Here is a 21592-nt window from a genome sequence, read left to right on the forward strand (position 1 = left end):
ATTGTGCATTTTGATTACCTGCTAGGTAAAAACCGTCAATGGTACATGTGTTGATTTGACAAATTTTGAGAACTGACCCAAAACTTTTTCTCGAACACCGAGTGCTGCTCTAGATGCACCGCTACTTAAATAATTTTGTGCCAAAAACGGAACTGAGCATAAAATGATAGCAATATGAAGAGCCGTCTATAAAAATATATAAATCCGTCGTTTTACCAAGTCTCTTTATATACTTCGATCGTTTCAGTCGAATGTGTAAAGTTTGGGATTACCACTCGAGCATGTCGTGAAATTACCATCTGAACAACTGTGGTCTGACAAAAAATCTATCACCTTCAAAATCGGCTCCTAAGCCAATATAAGCATGTCAACGCTAAATCCAATTTTCCATACATTTTTAATAAAGCCCGATCTTTTCGGCTTCGGCTCATTTTTACAGCACCATTCGCTAGATTTTTGGACAGTTTTGAAGTCATAGTAGTCATAACGACGATTCTAAAGCACTGTATCTTTAATTCTTTTGATATTATCGTCATTTCCAGAGGTGAATGGACGACTCAAATGAAGCAAGTTTTTGATAATTTCACGATGTTCACGGAATGATTTTTTTATCGTTGTGGTTTTAATAGAACAGTCCGGGTCAAATTCGATCACATGGTATATCTAGGTCTTCTAATGGCAGTAATCACCCGCCAAGCAATATCTAAAAATATTTTAAATAAGTCTTCGTGGATGAATCTAACGAGCTCTAACTAAAGCTCTAAAGAAAAATATCTGATTTTTTCTTAGAAGTTTAAGCAATTATATTTAAATCAGAGTAGGTTTCAAAATATGGTTTTCGTGACAGCGATATAAACAAAGGTGAAGATGACTGCCTTTATTCAAATTTGAGTTCCAAATCCATAAAAGCCAAAATCACTGTGGATATTCCATTTAAATATGGATCAGGTTTTCTTTAATTACTCTATTAGTATCCGATTTTTCTCTTCTGAAAGCAGAACTGCTACAAAAGAGAAGACTGCCTGCTGGTTTGATTCGAGTGGAATATAAATTATTTGTTTTAGTCGTCTCTAAGATTGTACATACCATATACTAGTGTTTTGAGAAAACTACCCCTAGAATATATTCCGATAAACTATGGTCTTTACTGCTGATTAATTTTTAAAATTTTGGACTCCAAACAGTTTGAAAACGGTTAAAGAACGGTAGTATATATTCGACTCGAATAAAAAGTTAAAAAAAAAAAAACTTTAAACAAATTTTAGTAAAATCGAAAATTTGCGTTGAAATTGCGGGTAAAAGAGACATTAATACAAGCGAGAAATAATTAACACTCGAAATAAGTTTTGATTATCTGAGGCAAGGTGCCTGAAAATAAATTCTTAATGAAATCGTTAAATACTAAAAGCAATGTGTTAATCTCTATTGCGCGCGCCAAAAATACTTTGCAGACACAAATTTAGCTTTGGATTTGCGATTTACTTATAATGTTTTAAAATTTAATTGCGCATAATTTACCTATAATTCTCAACAAACCACTGGCATACAAATCTATAATACAGACTACGGCTGCTCGCACTTGCGAAGGCACTAAATTAGACAAATTGGCGAGTTTCGCACGCGGAAATGCCAAAACACAAGATATTTTCATTTAAATAATGCTAATTGCAATTGAATTTATAACGTTTCTTTGTATTACAATGTTTGAACTTGCAGATCAGGGCACACAAACCGATTCGCTGTTAATTACCGAGAAGACCACCAAGCGTGAGCAAAACGGTCAAGAGCGCGGCAAGAGCGAATGCAGTGAAGATGGCGCTCGCAGCGCAAACGAACACTCGCCGTCACCACAACGTGAAATCTTACACAAAATTCACAAATCCGCGTCATTCTCCTCATCTTCCGGTAACTCACTGGGCGGCTCCTCGCCGCTTGGTTCGGCCACCTCCACCACATCGCTACACTACTCGCCAATCCGTCCAGCTACGCGTACATTGAAGAATGACTCCATCAGTACTTATCAAAAGTGGGAAAGTACCGTTGAGTCCATCAGTTATGTATCGCGTAAGACGGTAGCCATTTCGGATTATGGCTCGGATGTGGAAAGACCGAGATCAAATTCGGTTTCTGTCAATTCACAAACGACGCAATCGCGTTCGACTTCGACAACACCCGTACCCGGTCCAGTACCGGCAGCCAGGAATACCACTGTAACCACCACTGCCACCCCGTCAGGCAATAACGCGGCTATGTTTAGTAGCACCAGCACGACGAGCAGTGGCATCGACAGCAGCAGTTGTGGCTTGGGCACCACCTACAAAGCAACCACGACCACCAGCAGCAGCAGCAGCAGTAGCAACACTTCGTGCAGTCGCATCAATGGCAATGGGGGGTTGGATCATGCAGCTTCGCCCAGATCAAAGCTAAATACGCTATCTAAAGGTTCGCCGCTGTCAGTCAAACAGACAGGTAGGTAAATAATGATTCGTTGGCTTATGGAACATATTTATTTACTCATGTCCACATGCATACATGTGTGTATCTTCATTAATGTCCTCGGTATATTCTCGCCTCTACATGTGTGAAACATTCTTTCTTTACTTTTTATTATTTCTGTATGTTTGTGTGGCTTACTTAGTTGCACATCTACATGTTTATACTTCGCATTCCATTTCATATCCGCATTCGTTCGTAAACATACATATATATACCATATACTGTACATTATGTGTTTCATCTGTGTTCACAACTGATTTGAAGATTTACGGCATCATTCGGAATATTTTTCGACAGTCATCAATGGGTTTTTGCATATAAATGTATTTATTCGCTAATTTTCAAACTTATTTATTATTATTTTGTGTGTTTTCTCATTACTGTTTATTTTTAATTTTATTTGCGATTGCTCGTTATATACTAGAGGACGTCTCTTTAAACAACGTAGAATTTTTGAAAATACTCTATTTTGGAGTCGACTTTTACGACATATACAATCACATATGCATCGCTGAAAATTAGGTATCCGAAAAAGTAGAAAAAATACAATACATGCTCTTAAAAAATATTTGGGAATCCTTAAATGAATTTTGGAAAATAGTAACCGCCTATCGAGAAGGCACTTTATGATTGAGCCGCAGCATAATTGTAGGAAACTGCAAAGATGATGGGCTTGCTGAGTAGAAGCTCCACTGAATTCTTGCGGTACACTACTGTATGGTTGAGTCTCAGTTGAACTCCGTAAACGCAATATTATCAACTGTGCAATCATAAGGTAGTTCTGGTCTAGGGTAAATCGTAGATATTCTAGTGGGCTGTTCACACTCAGCGAAGTTAATTTTTTAATAGTTATAGGAGTTCTAACTGGACATTCCTCGAAAGGAATACATGCGGTAGGATTAATAAATTGACCGGATGCCATTTGCATAAGTTCTTTGCATGAGCATGGGTTAGAATCATCTCAAATCATCATTCTCGTAAGTCAATCAAGCTTGATCAATCCTGCTGAAATAGAGAAAAAAGAATAAAGTACCTAAGCAGCTTTATTATAGGAACAAGGAGCTTTGCCAAAAGCTTATATTCTTATACAAGAGTTCTTGTTTGGCTTAATTAAGGACGGCATTTAGCAGTCTAAGTGTGAACCCCCGCCAGCTTGGCTCATCAGCCATCTCACCCAACCTTACATAGCTTATCAAAAAAGGTAAAATTCATCACAGAAGTTTAAATTGTGCTCCGAACCTAAAAAGTATATAAAAGAAATTGAACAAACTACAACATGTGCCTATATATTTCTGTGCAGAGTTGCCAGCTATGGAAAAAAGTAAAACCGAGCATTTATTAGAATAATTGAATGCAAAAAATCCAAGTAAAACTTTCCAAAAATATTCATGAAGCCTCAAATGAATACTTATTTTGAAATAGAGTTGCAATAACTTTTTAATTAATTTTTTGGGGTTTTTTTTAAGTTATTTTTTTTAGTGCGATTCAGTATGAAGTTACATAAATTTAGGAGGGTTAATAATGCAAATAATATCTTGTAAATAAGATCAGCAATATACCTACATAACATATGCTTGTTGATTACTTTGAAAGCTACCTTTTCTGAGGCAACAATTTGGTTAGCGGGATTATCTACGAGTACTTTTTACCGCAGAATCCTTTAATAATGACAGACCTACAGTCAATCTCTTCATAAACATTACTTTTAAATTATGTCTTTGTTTGCTGGAAAATAATCAAATAATTATTAAATTGCTCAGATCCGACCACTTAAAAACCCGCTGAGGAGAATGATATTAAAAATTCTGAGAACGTTTTTCAATTATTTTAATCATCCGATACATAAAGAGTACTATAAACTCAATACTTTAGAGAACTGCTTAAGAAAAGGCAATGTAATTATTTTGACAAGTTCTACATGACCAACATAATATATATATATGTACAAGTATATGCATCACACGCCATTTACAGCATCCCTAAATACCGCATTACGCGCTGTACGACCACTAGACACGCACAACACCTCAAAACCATGTAAACTCACTAAATATAGCTCGCAGCAGAGTTGCCGTCATGATCCAAACAGAAGCACACAAAAGGTCTTGCGACAGATCCAGAGCAACCCAAAGAGTAAAGTAACAAAACCAAAAGCAGAAATTGCCGAAACCTGCAAACAGAAAATGCGGCAACAAAGTATTTTCGAACCACATGCATAGGCAATCGCACAAGTGTGCATGGAGGCGCACGCAGTCTCCGGCGCCGAACTCCACCTCGCGCCACCTCGGCGCAACAATTATGGGCATACATATGCATGAAGCGTACACACGCGCATACACCAAAATGTATGTGAGGAATCAGTCGGTAATCGTAAAGTCGCAACGGTATTTCTATATGATATATATATATGTATTGTACATATGTATGTATATAAGTGTGTGCATTACTCCATATGGTCACAATGCCGGTCGACGCGCTGCCTTTGTCTGTCTGTGGGGCACTGTGGCAACTTCTTGAAATATCCGATCTCATTCACAGCGTACAAATACACATACACACACAAGTGTTTCTATGCGTTACATAGATGCAAGTGCGAGTGTGTGCGTGTTTGGTTAAGACTTGTTGGAGTTTAATGTAGCAGCAAAAATTGCAAATTAATTTCATTGTGTGTAAAATGTAATTCGATAGCACTTTCGAATGTAAAAAAAAAAAATACAAAATAAGAAAATGAAAATTGATTTTGTATTGCGAAAGGCATCGCGATCACATCATTCGCGTTGTAAACCATCATTCGCTTTTGCGCGCATACATGTGAATGGATTATGCATTTCTACAAAAACACACACAGCCATACATATGTATGTTCATATATTTCAGACTTGTTGTATCTGAATCGTGCCCCATGTGGTTTTGTGGTAATTTCTTCTTCGACTTCTTATGCTGCAATTTTAGTACACACATGTATATATATATATATATGTATATATAACAAGTATGTATGTTAGTTATGTGACCTGAACGTCGCTTGTGGTTTTGGGTGAATCAGTTGGGATCTCTGGCTCCAACAACATGGGTTTATTAACAAAGAGATGTTCGAAAACCCCAGTGACTTAATAATATAATAGTAACTTGATTTAAGTCATCCGAATTTTTTTTATCCTGAACAGGGTATATAAAGTCTGTCACGAAGTTTGTAACCTAAAATTATTCTGATTTCGGGAACAATTCCATTTCATCAGTGGAATCTTTCCAAAAAAAAAGTTCAATTTAGTTTCAACTCACTATCGATTCCATGTTATAGTCCAGAATATTTACTGATATATTTTCTTAAATACTTTTTAATTTTTTATTTAATTAATCAAAGTGAATATATCAAACCTCAAAACATAATACTATAACCCTGTTGATAGAGAAATCCTTATTGGTCTGAGATGAATTAGCATTCTTATTTCATCATTATTAAATCGATTTTAAGAAATCTGAGAGTGTTTCAGTCTTTAAGAATTTATGTGAAATTATTGATTAATATTCTGTTCTCAACGTCGTTAACATTAATACAATATGAGAACTTTTCTCCATTATATTAAAAATACCTTGGTATAAAGCCACGATAGATAAGTACCTACTCGAAGTAGTCTACTTGGTACAGACATCCAGAAGGAAACGAGGTAGACTGAATTATATATTATTATGAGTCAACTTAGTCATGTACGTCTGTCTGTATATTCGCGAGCTAGTCCCTCAATTTTTGAGATATCGATCCAAAATTTTGTCCACGTCCATTTCTACCCCAGAAACTGATCATTCATTCGAACCACCGATATCGGGCCACTAAAGCATATACGTACATAGCTGCCATCAAAATTGACCAATCAAGATCAAGTCTTTGTATGGCAAACTTTTACATTTAACAAGCTATCTTCACGTAATTCGGCACAGATTATTATTAAAGGCCACGCTACAAACTCCGACCATATTGCTGTCAGATTACTATAGTAATATAACATTCTTAATTTTTTCCATAAATAATTTTAATAATTTATATCTAGTAACTATTACACAAAAATTTTTTATTTAATAATATTTATGGTTATTCAACTGAAAAACGGAATATATTCAAATAAACTGTAAATGAATAAAAGCATGTACATGTCAAAAATTTAGGAGTTCATACAAACTGTTTTCAACTTATTATCAAGCACTAAAATTTCAACAAAATCATTCAAATTACTATTTTGCATGTTTTACAATCTTAATTTACAACTACAGTAACTCTCAAACTTTCACTACAAGTTTCTATCCACTTTGAAGCATTTCTGCATATACTACACGCACAAAACTCACCTGCATGCAAGCATATACATATAAACTCGTATGTAGATACGTAAATATATACATATATACGCACAAACGTAGCCGATTTGTTCTTTGCCAAACACAACTTAACAACCCTGTACTCTTTTCTTCTTCTTATTTACAGCGGTTTGAGCGCCCAAAACTAAAACGATAGTGAAACCCGTCAATCTAACCTACAAAGCAACAAACAGTTATTTCAAAATTAAATCGTTAAAAACAATGTATTTACTTTGTATACCCTTGTAAATTGTAAAGCTACACCAACAACACAACTAAGTGCTATCAAAAAGTTTTTGTATAAGTGTAAAAGAAGTTGAACCCAGTAAAAGAGTGATCCCCAGCCCAGTTTTATTGAACACTAATAAATTAACTTTTAATAAAATAAAGGAAATATTAACGAACACAACTAATTCTACATGTAGTTGTAATTTACAGTGGGTTCTCAAATTTTGTGAACCTTAATTTATTAAAAAATATTTTTAAGTGAAAGAGAAAGAAAAACTAACACAGTTACTAAGAAATATGTATGTCAAAATATTGTATGAGAAAGAAATTCGATCTTTTTGTGAAAATATATTTTTGAAATATACATATATGAATCAGTGGTTGGTTTTTGTTTGGATACTCATAGATTGCATAGATATGCGATATTAAAAATAAAACTTGGTCCTTGGTATTGATATGAATCTCTTACTTCATATGTATTTGGATATCTTAAAATCCTTTATATTTTGAAGATCTATAAGATAACTCGATTAAAAGCGTTATCTTACACTCGTAAGGAACTAGAGCTGTTTCAAAACATGGATCCTCAAACCTCGTTATTAAGGCTTAACAATAGTAAAAATGAGCTTTTCGTAATTTACTGACAGTTTATGCAATAATATTTTTAAGTACAAGCTTAAACAATATTATTTCGGCAATCAAAATGTATTGATATTGTGACAACAACTCAAGGATTGATACCCGTAGCCAAGATATACAAGGACAGCTCAAAAGAACAAACTTCATGCTCATAAAGGATTATATATATTCATATATCTATAGGCATCTATTCCTAGTAATCTAAATGTATGCCTGAGTTAGGAACCACAGCCAGAAAGTTGTCAAACTATAGGAACTTTTCAATCGGTCCAATTGTGGTTAGTCCAGGTCCGATTGATTCCAGCGCCATTTCGACCAAACATATAGCAAAACCCTAAATGCGCCGGCTCGCCGTCATTCGACCACGACCGATTTCGCTTGACATTGACTTAATAATCATCCGCTTCAGAAATGGAACGATTTTGTTGCGATTCTACAGCGATTCGAAGATGGAAATTCGATCCATTAGTTATTTTTAGCGTTAACTCGAGTGCCACGCATACATCGACCTTTATTTTTTTTTTATCCAGCCTTATTTAAATGATTCCAAACAGTTTTTTGGCAATCGAAATAGTTCTTACTTGATGGTCGGACACAACGGCTTGCAGTATTTTATCGAAATTTTCAACAATTGGCCGTCCAGTGCGTGGTGTATCTTTGGCAACAAAATTAGCGGAACGGGACACATATACTGAGTCAAGCCATCACAAAACTGTTTGAAATGTTTATATAGTACGAGATCTTATTTTTTTAATGCCATATAGTGTAACCCGATCGTGCTTGTTTACTAAAGCCATATATTGGAAATATAATAAACTTCTTTCTACTAAACCTTATATTTGAGGTCACCTCTGTCGAAGTTATGATTTGGCGCAGTAACACTATATTGGACTTTTATAAAATACTACTACTTTACTCTCGGATATAATATAAAACGGTTCATAGAAGTATTATTCCATTATGTTGTATCAGCTTGTGGGAGTAACCTGCGATCAAAAAATTCAAAACAAAATAATAGAAATCAGTATAATTAGCAAGGTCATCGAATTTTTGGTTTCAGCTTAAATTAATATTAAAAAATATTGAATATGGAAATTAGACCAGGATAGATAATTTTCAAAGTAGAATATAAACCATTGGAAACAAAAGTAAAACTAACAAAAATAATTGTGGTTCGGAAAAGAAAGGAGAGGGGCGTGATTGAATTTTTAAGTGTTCGAAATACGAAAGCTACGAGTCCTACCGATAAATGTAATGTGGCAAATTTTTAGGTAATGAGAAGATCTACAACTTTTGTATATACACTCTTTTCACATAACCACAAAATTTATGTGAACAATTAAAATAACCAAGTTTTTGATTTTTTATTTTTCCGACTTCAGAAACTTTGATTTTTTTACCATTTTCAATTTTTTTTAATAAAACACATGTACACCATACTGCTTTATAGCGCTACCATAGCCATCTCTATATGTTATTTTTCGAAGATTCCTGCAGTTACAGTTATAGGTCTTTAATATTCGCTTTTTAGCATTTTAGCTTCAGGAACGTACTGAGAAATGTTTTTCGCGGAAAATTTTTGAAAACTTATACAACCACATGACTAATGCAAGTGAAATGTTTCAAGTTAATAAGAAAAATAATGCTTTGAAGTTCTACAACTAATATCTTGTCACTTTCTTTTACTTTATTTGACGCGTTGGAATTTCATTTGAGGACAAATATAATTTCTTTCCTCTATTATGCCCCAAAGCGTGAGATAAGAGTATTTGCCAATGCAAAAATAATGCGCTAAGTGTGAGATAATACCGGAGCAAACGCAGAAAAAAAAATATCTAGCTTACTTAATGCGACACTGAACACGGAATAATTGAAAAATATACTTATACATACATATATTCATAAGCGTTCTCGGCTGCTGACGAGAGCAAAAAGATAAACACCCCACGCTACTTGCATAAGAAATAAAAAGCTTTCAACAAGCAACAAATCTACAACTCGATGAAAAAGTGTGAGGAATTTTATCTGTTATTTGGCAAAGACTAAAAAAACAGCGCGAAAAAATATGACAATGATATATCTAAAGCAAAAGTAATGTAACAATGGAAAAAGCAAACAAATATTAGAGGAATGTAAAGAAATAAAATTAAAATTATAATTAAATATATAATAAAAAAATGTTCTTAAAAAAGATATAAAAAGTAAAAAAAAAAATTTCCAAAATATTAAAAAAGTATTTTTTATCACTTTAATTATTATTAATATATACTTTTTATCGGCGTACTGGAATTAATTAGTTGAGTTCACACGCTTTTGCTGCGGTTTTCAGTATAAATTATGCGCATAGTTTAAGATACTCGTAAATATGTATAGATGCATACATACTTGTATGTATGGATGCCATATATGTATATGTCTGTACAGGTATATACATATATTCAAGAGTAAACGTTCGCTGACCCGAATTACACACACACACAATGCTCCACTCCATCATAATTCCAGCTGTTTTCTTAAGAGATTCACTCATTCGTAAAAGCCAACGGCGACTAACCGATAAGATTACTTCTATGTAATTATTATGCACATTTCACCGTGTGTTAAGTGCTCTTCTTCACCTAATTTCAATTTCAGTATGAAAAACAAAGCAATCACCAACAGTACAATTAACGCCGGCAAGAAAGCAGATTAAGAAAAGTTTTTTTTTTCCTTTTTTAAGTATATGCCTATGCCAACCGTTAGGCAGCAGCCACTTGACTAGCGAAATTAATTATTGTTTCTGCCAAATGCATAGTACATAGAAAGTCAAAAAAGAAAAAAATAAAAATAAATTTATTAAACATACATACATGTATCGAAAAATGCTGATGAAAGTTTGGCTCCGTGCAATAGTTATGAGCATGTAAGGCAAATTGAAGCATATTAACAATTTATTAAGCGTAATTTGCAAATGCATGCATATATCGATTTAAGTATGTATATACCTATGTAAGTATGTGCTATATATGCAAAATACATATTTATGCTTTAGTGTATTGTGAAAAATAATAAAAATAAAAATAAAGCAGCAACAACCTGCATAAACAGTGCAAAATTAGTAATTATCCAGTGCAACAACAAAAAAAAAACAGAAAAGAAAAAAACAACAACAAAACAGTTTTGTGCCAAATTTTTACAGATATGCATATATGCGGGCTTAAAGCTAAAGCTCTTAAGCACAATGAATTATTATGTGTAACTCAGGTAAACACTGCGTTCGATACGAGCTGCCTGCGCGCGGTAGTAAATTTTTTTATCAGCAAAAATTTTGTGTTGTTAAATCATAAAAATATAAAATAAAATAAAAATATATTTAAAATGCGAAAATCCAAAAAATATATATAATCTTATTCGTAATCCAAAAACAGATTAAATTATGGTCTATAACTATATTCATGCGGTTTGCCAAGAGATGACGTAACTTGATCCAATATTCTTGGGATATTATCCTTGTGCGCCTTTTTCAACAACAATAACTTTTTTTCACTCAAATATGTCGAGCTTTGTGCCTCAAGAAGTGTCCTAAAGTCGTTTTTGCAAATTGATCCATTGCATCATGAAAACGCTCGTCCCCCGGTTACAAGATCGGTTAAAAGCTATTTGAAGGATAGCGGCTGGGAAGTTTTGGCTTAGCCGTCTTATTGCCTATACCATGCCCCTTTTGACTACAATTTGTTCCGATCGATGCAGAACTCTGTCACTGGTATACGGTGCACATCAGAATAGGGTATAGAAAATTGGCTTGATTCATTCTTGACCGCAAAGTCGTCGCAGTTCTTTTGAGATGGCATTCACAAACTGTCAAAAAGATGGGGAAAATAGTTTAACTTCAAAAGGGCAATACTTTGAATAATACTATAGTTGAGACATGTTTTTTTTAAACAAAAGTTTAAAATTTTGAAAATAAAGCACTAATATAGTTATAGAGTAATATTTTGATTTATTTTGCTTCCAAATATTGCAGAGTTTTATCAAAATTTAGTTGTTTTCTGACTGGCTAACAACAGTTTTAGCGCCAATACACTGTTTCTCAAACTGTGATACACAGTCAGTGCTTACTTGTCAAATAAATGGCCTAGTTTCTGCTCGAATTTATGCTGATTGCTTTTACTAATGTTAATAAAATAAGTTAGGCAGTGCAATATGCGGACAAAAACAAAAAAAATTGTTAACACCCTTTCCCCTAGCGTCCACTTGAGACCAATAACTTGAGAATGATTGGTTGAAAGAACATGCAACTTTGATAGTATTCTAGTTAGTGTTAGTCCTCTAAGTTAAAAATCGCGACATTTTATTTATGGTGTCATCTCTTGATCAGACTAAGGGGAACTGTGTGCTTCGCAAATTGATTAAAAATCGCCTCAAGCAACCATTTTTTAATATGAATACATTGAAAAATTACTACTTGTATAAATGGAAATTTCAACCACTGTCATCTGTAACAATTTTAAACCGAATTATTGCATAATTTTGAATAAAATTACCTTTACGAAGAAAGAATATCATATCAGAATTTGAAGGCTTTTGCTTTCGCTTAGATAAATTCTGTAAACATTTTATCCAGTTAGGCTTTTGCTTTCGCTTAGATAAATTCTGTAAACATTTTATCCAGTTTGAACCGAATCATGTATGCTATATTACATAGAAAATCTTTGAAAATATGGTTATTTGTTGATGTGAAGTAACAAAAAGAGATTATGCAGTGCCAAAACAAGACTATACTTTAAATAGTTCATTAATTCTATGTTTTTGTTAATCGAAAATCGATCAAAAATTCGTCAAAATCGTGGCGATTTTTGAGAGCTGGCATTATCAGGATGAAATATAATACTGCTTATTTTATTACAACAACTGTAGATCCTTCAGAATGTACTCTTTTGTATTGTTCTAGAGCCACTGTAGGCATAGAACAAACTATTTACTTCGTCAAAATGAACGAGCGACAAATTTGTTGCATTTGACTGAACTTAGAGCACTGAAAAAGTGGATTGCTGTCTACATGATTCTATTAGAAACGTTTTCGGATTTTACGTACTGTATGGTGATCAAGCAATTTTTTTTTTATGCTTGTCATTCTAATGCTTAAAAATGTCTCATTCTCATGGTATATCGTTTCGGGCCGAATTTCGAATTTTCACTCTAATCAACAAAGCAAGATAATTTCTTGAAGATATAATAATTTTAGTTCGTCAAAGTATTCTTGTCCTAACTACCTACACCAAAAATATTGAAAAAGGTCCATCTTTACTGTTTATTTTACCCCATAAGTTTCTAATATGTTAAATAAAAAAATTCAAAATCACTAACATTATTTTAAAATATCGCCTGACAATAAAGACAGTTCTTCTCATTGCGCCTTCGACCTGCTATTCATTATGCATACAATGCTGTATCATTTTTAGTCCAAGGAACATTATATAATGGATTACTACTAATTCTAGAGAGTAGGCACCTTTATAACGTCGTGATGCCGTCATGCCTATTGCTACACCAAGCGAATCGGTAGACACTATAACAGTAATTCTACTTATATTCTAATGGCGTGCTCTTTAGTTTATGGTAAATATGTAGGTATATTCACGCATGCCGTAGTGATGTGCATACAGGTGCAAAGCTGTATAAAAACCAACCAAAAGAAAGCAACTTAAATTACTTATTTAGAACAAAAGAATAACACAAGCGAATAACTAAAAGCGAAATAACGCAATAATGGCCATAAGCGAGATCTGATTTTGATTGCATTAGGGTCGTCAATTATTTATTGCTTCGACTTTTAACTTGGCACTACGTGTCATATAAATAAAAATATTATGTACAACAAATTTTAGGATTCTAGTGTAAAAAGGTAGTTAATTTTCATCTCAAGGGGTTTTTGTACTTTATTTTATAATGCCATGGATAGCGTTCACCATATGAAACCTTAACGATTAGCTCTGACATGAAATATTACATAAGGTCTAGTTGAATGTTATCCAATATTTTTTCAGTATATAGCTTTACTAATCAAGCGCGGTAGAGTTGCTTTATAGGGCGTTAAAAAGATAGGATTTCGTACTAAAAAAAAACTTCTCGGACAGGTTTGTGACTGAATAACTCGTAGTAATTTTAGAGCATGCCACAAGGATGACAAAGATAAAATACGCTATATTTTACGGCTCTTATTATAAAGGTTGGGGTAATTATGATGATAAAGAAACACTACGCTCTGGATGATCTGATACAAGAAGATGTATGAGTGCTACACAATTTAACACAAAAACATCTCATAAACCACATTTCCATCGGCCAATCACTGATAAATCGCAACAAATCGGTTTATTTCCGAAGCGGATAGTTACAGCTGATAAAAAGTGGGTCACTTAGAACAGCGTCAAGTGAAAATAGTCGTGATCGAATATCGGTGAGCCGATGCAAACGGTGGCTAAGCCGAATTGATAGTCAGCTGAGGAACGGTCAGCTTTAGCCAATAGGACAGGAATTATGTTCCAACAGCACAACGCCAAGCCACAGACATTGATAGTGACTCGCCAGAAACCTGCGTTGATAGTTCTTTGGGAATCTCTGTAATCAATAACTAATGTTGTCGTACTGGGGATTTGCTTAACGTCAATATTTCTACCTTTTCTTTGTAAAGTGAAGTCAACATAATGAATTATGATCTTACACCTGGAACAGTGATATATGGTATTGAATTACGGTATTCAGGTTTTTAAAAGGTTTATACAAAACCAGACCCCTAACGGCGTTACGTCACAGATGAAAGACTATACATTTTTCGAAAGACTTATTATCGGCACTACTTATAAATAGTACTGTAATAGTTAAAAATATAACATATTCTTACCAAAATTATTGTTAAAATCAAACAAACAAAGCTTACCTTCGGCTAAACCGCATTTCCTATAGCTTAAAATAGTATAAAAAGATCTTTATCTTGTTTTTGACCGATCAGCATGTATGGCGGCTATATGCTACAGTGTAGTAGTAGTGTAGTATATATAAGCTTTATAGGGTCCCCGACGTTTCCTTTTGAGTGTTACACGCTTCGTCATATACTCTCTTCAGATTATAAATATAAAATACAATTTTTAGATTTTATGTGAAGGTAGTTTTTTATTTAGCAGGATATTACTCTTTCATCCCAAAAAAGTAAGTGAAATTATACCAGTTTTATAAGACCTTTTTCCGAAAGATTTCGGGAAAAAAGTAAAATGGTATCGGCGACCTTAATAACATTATATGATTTTATCTTGTACCCATATTATTGTATATAAATATTATTTTGGATTCATGTTCTCATTCAAAAACCAATTAATAAAAGGGATCAACTTAATGTTAGCAAACAAAAAACACCAACAAAGCTTGCATTGCATGAAGGATGCCACTGTTTATGGCAGACTGACGCACGTCAGAGAGTGCTCCAATTACATGCAACAGCAAAAACAAACAAAAAACAAAACAAAAAAACAATCGAAAAAGCAACAGGTAACACACTCCAAGCGGAAGACGAGCACAAAAGAGTAAAAAAAAATCAGTAATACAACTTATTAAAGTTGAAAAAATTAATTGCATGAATATGTGCGTGCTTGTATGTAAACCTGTGTGTATACATGCTTAGATGTGTGGAAGTCTGCATAAAAGCAAGTAAAAAATATGCACGCTTGCAAATCTCGAGTGTCAGTTCTGTATGCGTAGCGTAGATCGATCACTCAGTGTGGAAGCTATTGCCCATCATGTCAGTATATACAAATATGTATATGTTTATATACATATGTAAATAAATATATGTTAATATTAAGCCAAACACCAGAAGTTGTTTAATGAGCTTTAAATAACTCTCAATACTTCTGCGTGCATGTTGTCGGCAAAAACAGCTTGCAACACGCAGCCCACACACACATGTACATATGTATGTAAAATTGAGTAGAAAAATTGAAGTAGTAAACTTCACTCCAGCATGCAGATCAACCTTTCAGCGTGCATGTGGTGTTTAAAATTAATTATTGCAAATTATAGTGCACAACTGCAACAACAACTGTGGCAACAAGACATGCAATCCCAGCAGCGACTGCTTACAACATTGAGAAAATGTTTATAAACATTCTACGGCTACAATTACATGCATGTATGTGTGTGATGCTGCTGATGATCAAGCGTTGATTGCCGGTTGTTGTTTTGATCTGTTTTTATTGTTGTTTCTGCTTACGCTTGCGTTGTTGCAAGTGTTTATTAGTGTACATGCAACAGCTTAAACGCTTCAACTTAATGTTGCCAACTGTCAGTGACAAACTAAACGTTGTGTGGCTATGAAGTGGCGGCGCATACGAAAGTCGCGAGTACTAAGCGCTTGCGCACACACCGACAGACATACAAATAATCTTACAATTCGTCGCTTTGCACAGCATCATCGCCGCACTGTTGCTCGCGCGAGTTTATTGTGTAATAAATATAGAAAAATATATAACAATAAAAGTCGTAACTAAAGAAAAGTTGTTGGGGGTAAAAGGCTTAATGCTTCGCTAAATATTCTTACTTTGTGCGCTAAGAAAAAAGTGATATAATAGTACAACAACAACAACAATAGCTGTTGATCTTCCGCTTGTAAGATACAGTTTAGCAACATAACACGCGCCGTTGAACAATTTGTTGGTGACAATTGTTTTTATATACCCTAAACCGGAGAGTATATTAAGTTTACCATGAAGTTTGTAACACCAAAAATGAAACGCCGGAGACCCTATATATATATGTATATGCGTATATAAAGGATGAATGTGGCGAGCTAAGTCGACTGAGCAATGTCCGTCTGACTGCATAGTCAGTTATTAAGATATCACTCTGAAAATTAGCACACATCCTTTTTTCTTCAAGAAGCTGCACATTTGTCGAAACCGCCGATATTGGACTACTATTGTATACCCTATAGCTGTCATACAAACTAATCGATCAAAATCAAGACCTTGTATGGAAAGCTTTTTTATCTGACACATTATCTTAACGATATTTGCCCAAGTTGCCCAAGGCAGCGCTGTAATCTCCGAATAAATTGTTTAGAGGGAATACTATAGCATATAGCTGTCATATAAACTAATCGCTCAAAATCCACCCCATATATGGAAAATTTTTATATTTAATAAGATATCTTCACAAAATAGGGTGTAAATTATTGTACTAGGTAGCGATATAAACTCCAAATAAATTGCTCAGGTCAGACCACTATAGCATATAGTTATCATACACACTGACCGATCGAAATTAAGTCCTTGAATGGAAGACCTTTTTATCTGACAAGATATCTAAACAAAAATTGGATAGATTTGTCCACGGCAAGGCTACGATTTCTAAATATACAGTTCAGATCGGATTTATTTAATATATAGCTGCCATACCAGCTGACTGATCAAAACCATGATAAACTTATTTGTATAGCTTTTTAAGCTATAAAAAATGCAGCTATGAAGGGTATTATAGCTTCAGTGCGCCGTGATTTATTTCGTTCTTATACCCTTGCAACATGTTGCTATAGAGTGTATTTCAATTGGTCTAAACCTCATAACCCTAATACAAAGAATCTAGATCCTTTGGTTGACGTTTTTCACATAAACTCAATATATAAAATTTAGACTCTTCGGTAGAGTTAATGTCACATATTTCCCATTTGAAAGTATTTTTAATATAAATTTAGCCAACGCGAACTAAAATATAGCATTAGAATTAAGTCTAAGTTTATGGCCTTCAATATAAGTCAAGAAGCTACCAAATTTGATTGTAATTTATTCACAATTTAATCGAACAATGGATGTTTAATTATTTCACAACATTTTTTAATATACTTGTAAAGTTTTACCAGGACCTAAAGGAATTTCCCGCGCTTTGATCCTTGCAAGTTGCAAGAGTATAAAATGTTCGGTTACACCCAAACTTAGCTTTTCCTTACTTGTTTTTTTTACTATTTTCTTGTTTATTTTTATTTTTTTGTTTTTTGTAATTTAATGAGATCTTCACATGTCGCAACAAACGGTTTATTTAACTTGGCTTGCTCATGAGCCGTGATGTTTGCAAATTCTTTTATTATTACGAGCATGTTTTCTACTTCTGATTCTGCTTTTGACGAATCTAAACACCGTTACGGCTTTGTGCCACAGGTGATGCCGCTGTTATTAAATTATATAACTATTTATAAATACATTATATAGAAATGTAATTAAATGTATATACATATTTAATTCCAAATATGAAATTACAAAACAAAAGTTTAAAGAAATCTTAAACATAAATTTAATAGTTTGAATACCTTACCCACCTTAATTCTATAAACATTGTACAAATAACTTCCGCCACATTCGACTGCGTCAATTGAGATCTAGTTGTTTGTATGCAATTGTTTTGCAAATTTGCACATCTGTTCCACTCGATTGGGTATTTAAATGCGCATGAAGAGATTTTCACAAATTAATTGAGCTGCAATTTACTAATCCATATCTGCAATAAATAAATACAAAAGAAGATTTGAATTCTGTTGAGAGAAGAAACTGCAATATTTTGCTTAATTAGTAATACAAAAACAACAACAAGAAATTATAATGAGATCTTTCTAGGCAACTGCGAAACATCATCATTGAGATTTTGTTGTAAAAATTAATTAATAAATATTTTAAGCTGTTATCAAAATATATTTCAGAATATTTTCATTAAATCCTTCTTAATAACATGCCTCCTTAGATATCTGCTTAATATAAAAATCTCTAATTTAAAATAAATTGGTTCCTTTTATAGAAATTATAAATAATCTGTATTTGTCGTCTAGAGACAGATTTTATGCATTCTTGGTAGCCCATCCGATTAGGTATGGTATTATTCTCACCTATTTTGTTTAAGCCATTTCACATATACAAGTATTGATCGGAACTCAGACCAATTCAAGCAATTTCGCTCATTGTCTGAGGGATTTCGTCATACCAAGGATAAAATTTACACGAGGTTTAATTCGGTTAAAATTTGGAATGCTTCAATGTAAACTAAATACGCTGATTGACAATTATTTTCCAGAATAAATATACGTAATTGTAACTTGTTACAGTCAACCAGAAGGGCAAAAACCCTTACATTAGGTGGGTGGGATTTGGATTAACATACAATATGAACCGATTTCGTTACTTTTCCTATCATTAAACAAAAGTATGTTGGAAAAAATATTTTTTCAACTTTATTAATAAAAGTCGCTAACTGACCGATATATATGACCTAAAGTCAACCGTAAGTTCGAAAATATTATATTTAGTATAGAGAAGCTAGGTGAAATACTGAACCGAACTGCTCCCTTTTTAGTACCAACTTAACATTATTATCAGAAAACGACGCACAATTATTTTTATTAAGATATCACACCACACAAATTCACTGATATATTCGGTAAAAAATCAGTTGTAGCCATTGAGGTCCTCATATTTCTGACCGCAAGCTTGTTCCGACTTCGACCAGTATCAGATGAGACTTGATACACTTTAAGCGATATGTTTGTGACATTTTTTATTCCGTTATTTAATATTTATTATATATCTGAGCTTAACTTTTATTCGACTAACGACCTTTTGTTGGTGGTATATAAAAACATCTCATTGAAACAATATACCATAAGTTACAATTTTCCACTGAAGTGATGGTTCTAGCCTGATATGGGTATTTTTGAAATCATTTACTGGTCATTTAGATTATTTCTTTCATATTGAAGCTGAAAGGACAAGGATAAGGAAAAAGTTTTCAGAAAACCAGGATTACTATATTTTAACAATTACTATTTGATTCAGTTTTTTTGGACAATCGCCACGAAGTCGAGAGTTGGAGTTGGTAACATAAACACAAAAGCCAACACAATATGTAATATTGCATGAAGGTTATCGAATTAGGGTCATCAACACTGAAATTAACCATCCATAATACACAATTAATTCTAATAAGTTTTCTCTAAGCTTTTCTGCAACTTCAGGTCTTTGATACCATATAGACAGGTTTTTAAATCTAATTATTTCTTTTCGCAAATTTTTTTCTACAAAAACCCATACAAAAAAATATTTTTTTGAGAAAAGATTAAATAGACAAACCACTACTTTCTAGTCTTACGGTGTTTAATTTTGGCCAGATGGGCAAAAGCAAATATTTTTTTAGCAAACAAATTATTATCGAATTATTATTGAATTTAATGTTGGCGTTCACATAGTCCTTAATTTTTATTACTTTCAAGCCAAGAATGAACAACTAATTTTTATAGCATAAAAATAAAAATTAATTAGCGCTCACTACAGACTTTTTTATTACTAAAAATGTTTATGTATGTATATATGTAGGGCACAAGTGATTGACCATAAACCGATTTGCACGTCCTACAATTGCAAACGGTGCAAATGAGCGCATAAAAACTTATTACCAATAAACTTGTTCTACCAAATTTGACATTTATGGTAAATAGACAGGCAGGTTGACAGATAAAAACAACAAACAAAAAATTAACAATAATACTAAGTAGAATGCCAAAAATGAAACTGGCAGACTATTCATGTACATAAACATTTATACATCTACATGTGCATGTTTGTATGTATATGTGTATTTATATTTATTTGTGTGTATGTATATACCACATATATTTTAGTGTGTGTTAAGCATATGAATTTAGGAGCATCAAGATTCAAACTCTTGTGGCATGCATGTTGCAAGCACTTTGCACATATCGAATAATTAAGTTAAAAAATTAATGATTTTTTGCTAGTTTGCAGATCTACATAAATGTATTTGTACATATGTATGCGTGTGCGTGTAAAATTATAATTGGTTGTGCATAAGTCATGCAAGCGAAAATAAACTTAATTATTCATATGAGCAGGTAAATTGTTGGCAACAATGTGAGAGTGTGCCAGTGTGCTGCAAAAAAGATGTGGGTTTTGTTGGTACAATATTTCACTTCCATGCTGCCAGCTTGCACTACTTATTTTACATATTATATATCTACATACAAATATAATTATATTTGTGGTTAAATATTATTTATATAAATAGTAATGATGAGCTCTGTCCACCTGCGCTGCAATTCTTTTTGGGCCAGAATATTTTTTTTTTGTAATTTGTAAAATTTATTTTTCGCTACACAGTAGAATTTTCGAATACTTATGAACTTAACGGGCAATAAGTATCTTCTGATTTTATATAAAACTGTAATAAATCGTGAATCTTTTCCTTAATTTAGGAACTTAAGAAAATTTTTTCATAAACTTCTATTCACTAAGTATTACAAGCAATATACAAATGTATAAAAATACAATACAATATTATATATATAATACAATATTTAGCTTATAGTATACACAATATAGAAGTATAGTATAGTCGTGAGTGATCGAGAAAAACATTAAATATGTATATGCGATTGCATAGGCGAGTACGAAGCAATGGTTTTGACAGTTCTAGCGATTTTGCGACATTTTTTCAATTTTACAGTAAACACTAGACAATTGAAGCATTTAATATTTTATACTGAAAAAGACTCTCAGGTGCATTTTTTGTAGTATAAAGGGGTGTAAGAAGATGTTTATCTTGATATTTATTGGTCAGTTTGTATGACAGGTGGCAAGGGTAGTCCGATCAATTTCTTGTATGACAGGTGGCAAGGGTAGTCCGATCAATTTCTTCGGAGATTGTGTCGTTGCCTTTGACAATAATCTGTGTCTTTCTTTAGTCCTTTGTTACCAGTTTTCACTGTTGTTCTTTCTACATATACAAAATGTTAAGATTCATTTTAAAAAAAATTGAAAGGCTGAAGAGAAATAATTTTATTTTACCCCAG

General features: G+C 33.2%; 1 protein-coding gene and 1 long non-coding RNA gene across 6 annotated transcripts in view; one reads left to right on the forward strand and one right to left on the reverse strand.

Annotated features, from left to right (window-relative positions):
- zormin overlaps positions 1-7451 on the forward strand; it is a 187531-nt gene extending 180080 nt beyond the window's left edge. For 3 of the 4 annotated variants that reach the window (XM_070111806.1, XM_070111800.1, XM_036359706.2), the window contains 2 exons: positions 1717-2473; positions 6977-7451. In XM_070111806.1, coding sequence (XP_069967907.1) covers positions 1717-2473; positions 6977-6998 — 779 coding nt within the window. In that variant the 3' untranslated portion in view covers positions 6999-7451. The remainder of the gene's footprint in view (positions 1-1716; positions 2474-6976) is intronic. The other variant, XM_070111801.1, reaches the window with a different exon arrangement.
- LOC118680386 (uncharacterized) overlaps positions 1-21592 on the reverse strand; it is a 290728-nt gene that overhangs the window by 207798 nt on the left and 61338 nt on the right. For both annotated transcript variants that reach the window (XR_011397061.1, XR_011397062.1), the window contains exon 2: positions 18059-18237. This is a non-coding gene — a long non-coding RNA (uncharacterized lncRNA). The remainder of the gene's footprint in view (positions 1-18058; positions 18238-21592) is intronic.

This window comes from Bactrocera oleae, chromosome 6, assembly GCF_042242935.1.
Source record: "Bactrocera oleae isolate idBacOlea1 chromosome 6, idBacOlea1, whole genome shotgun sequence".
In the NCBI taxonomy this organism is placed as follows: domain Eukaryota; kingdom Metazoa; phylum Arthropoda; class Insecta; order Diptera; family Tephritidae; genus Bactrocera; species Bactrocera oleae.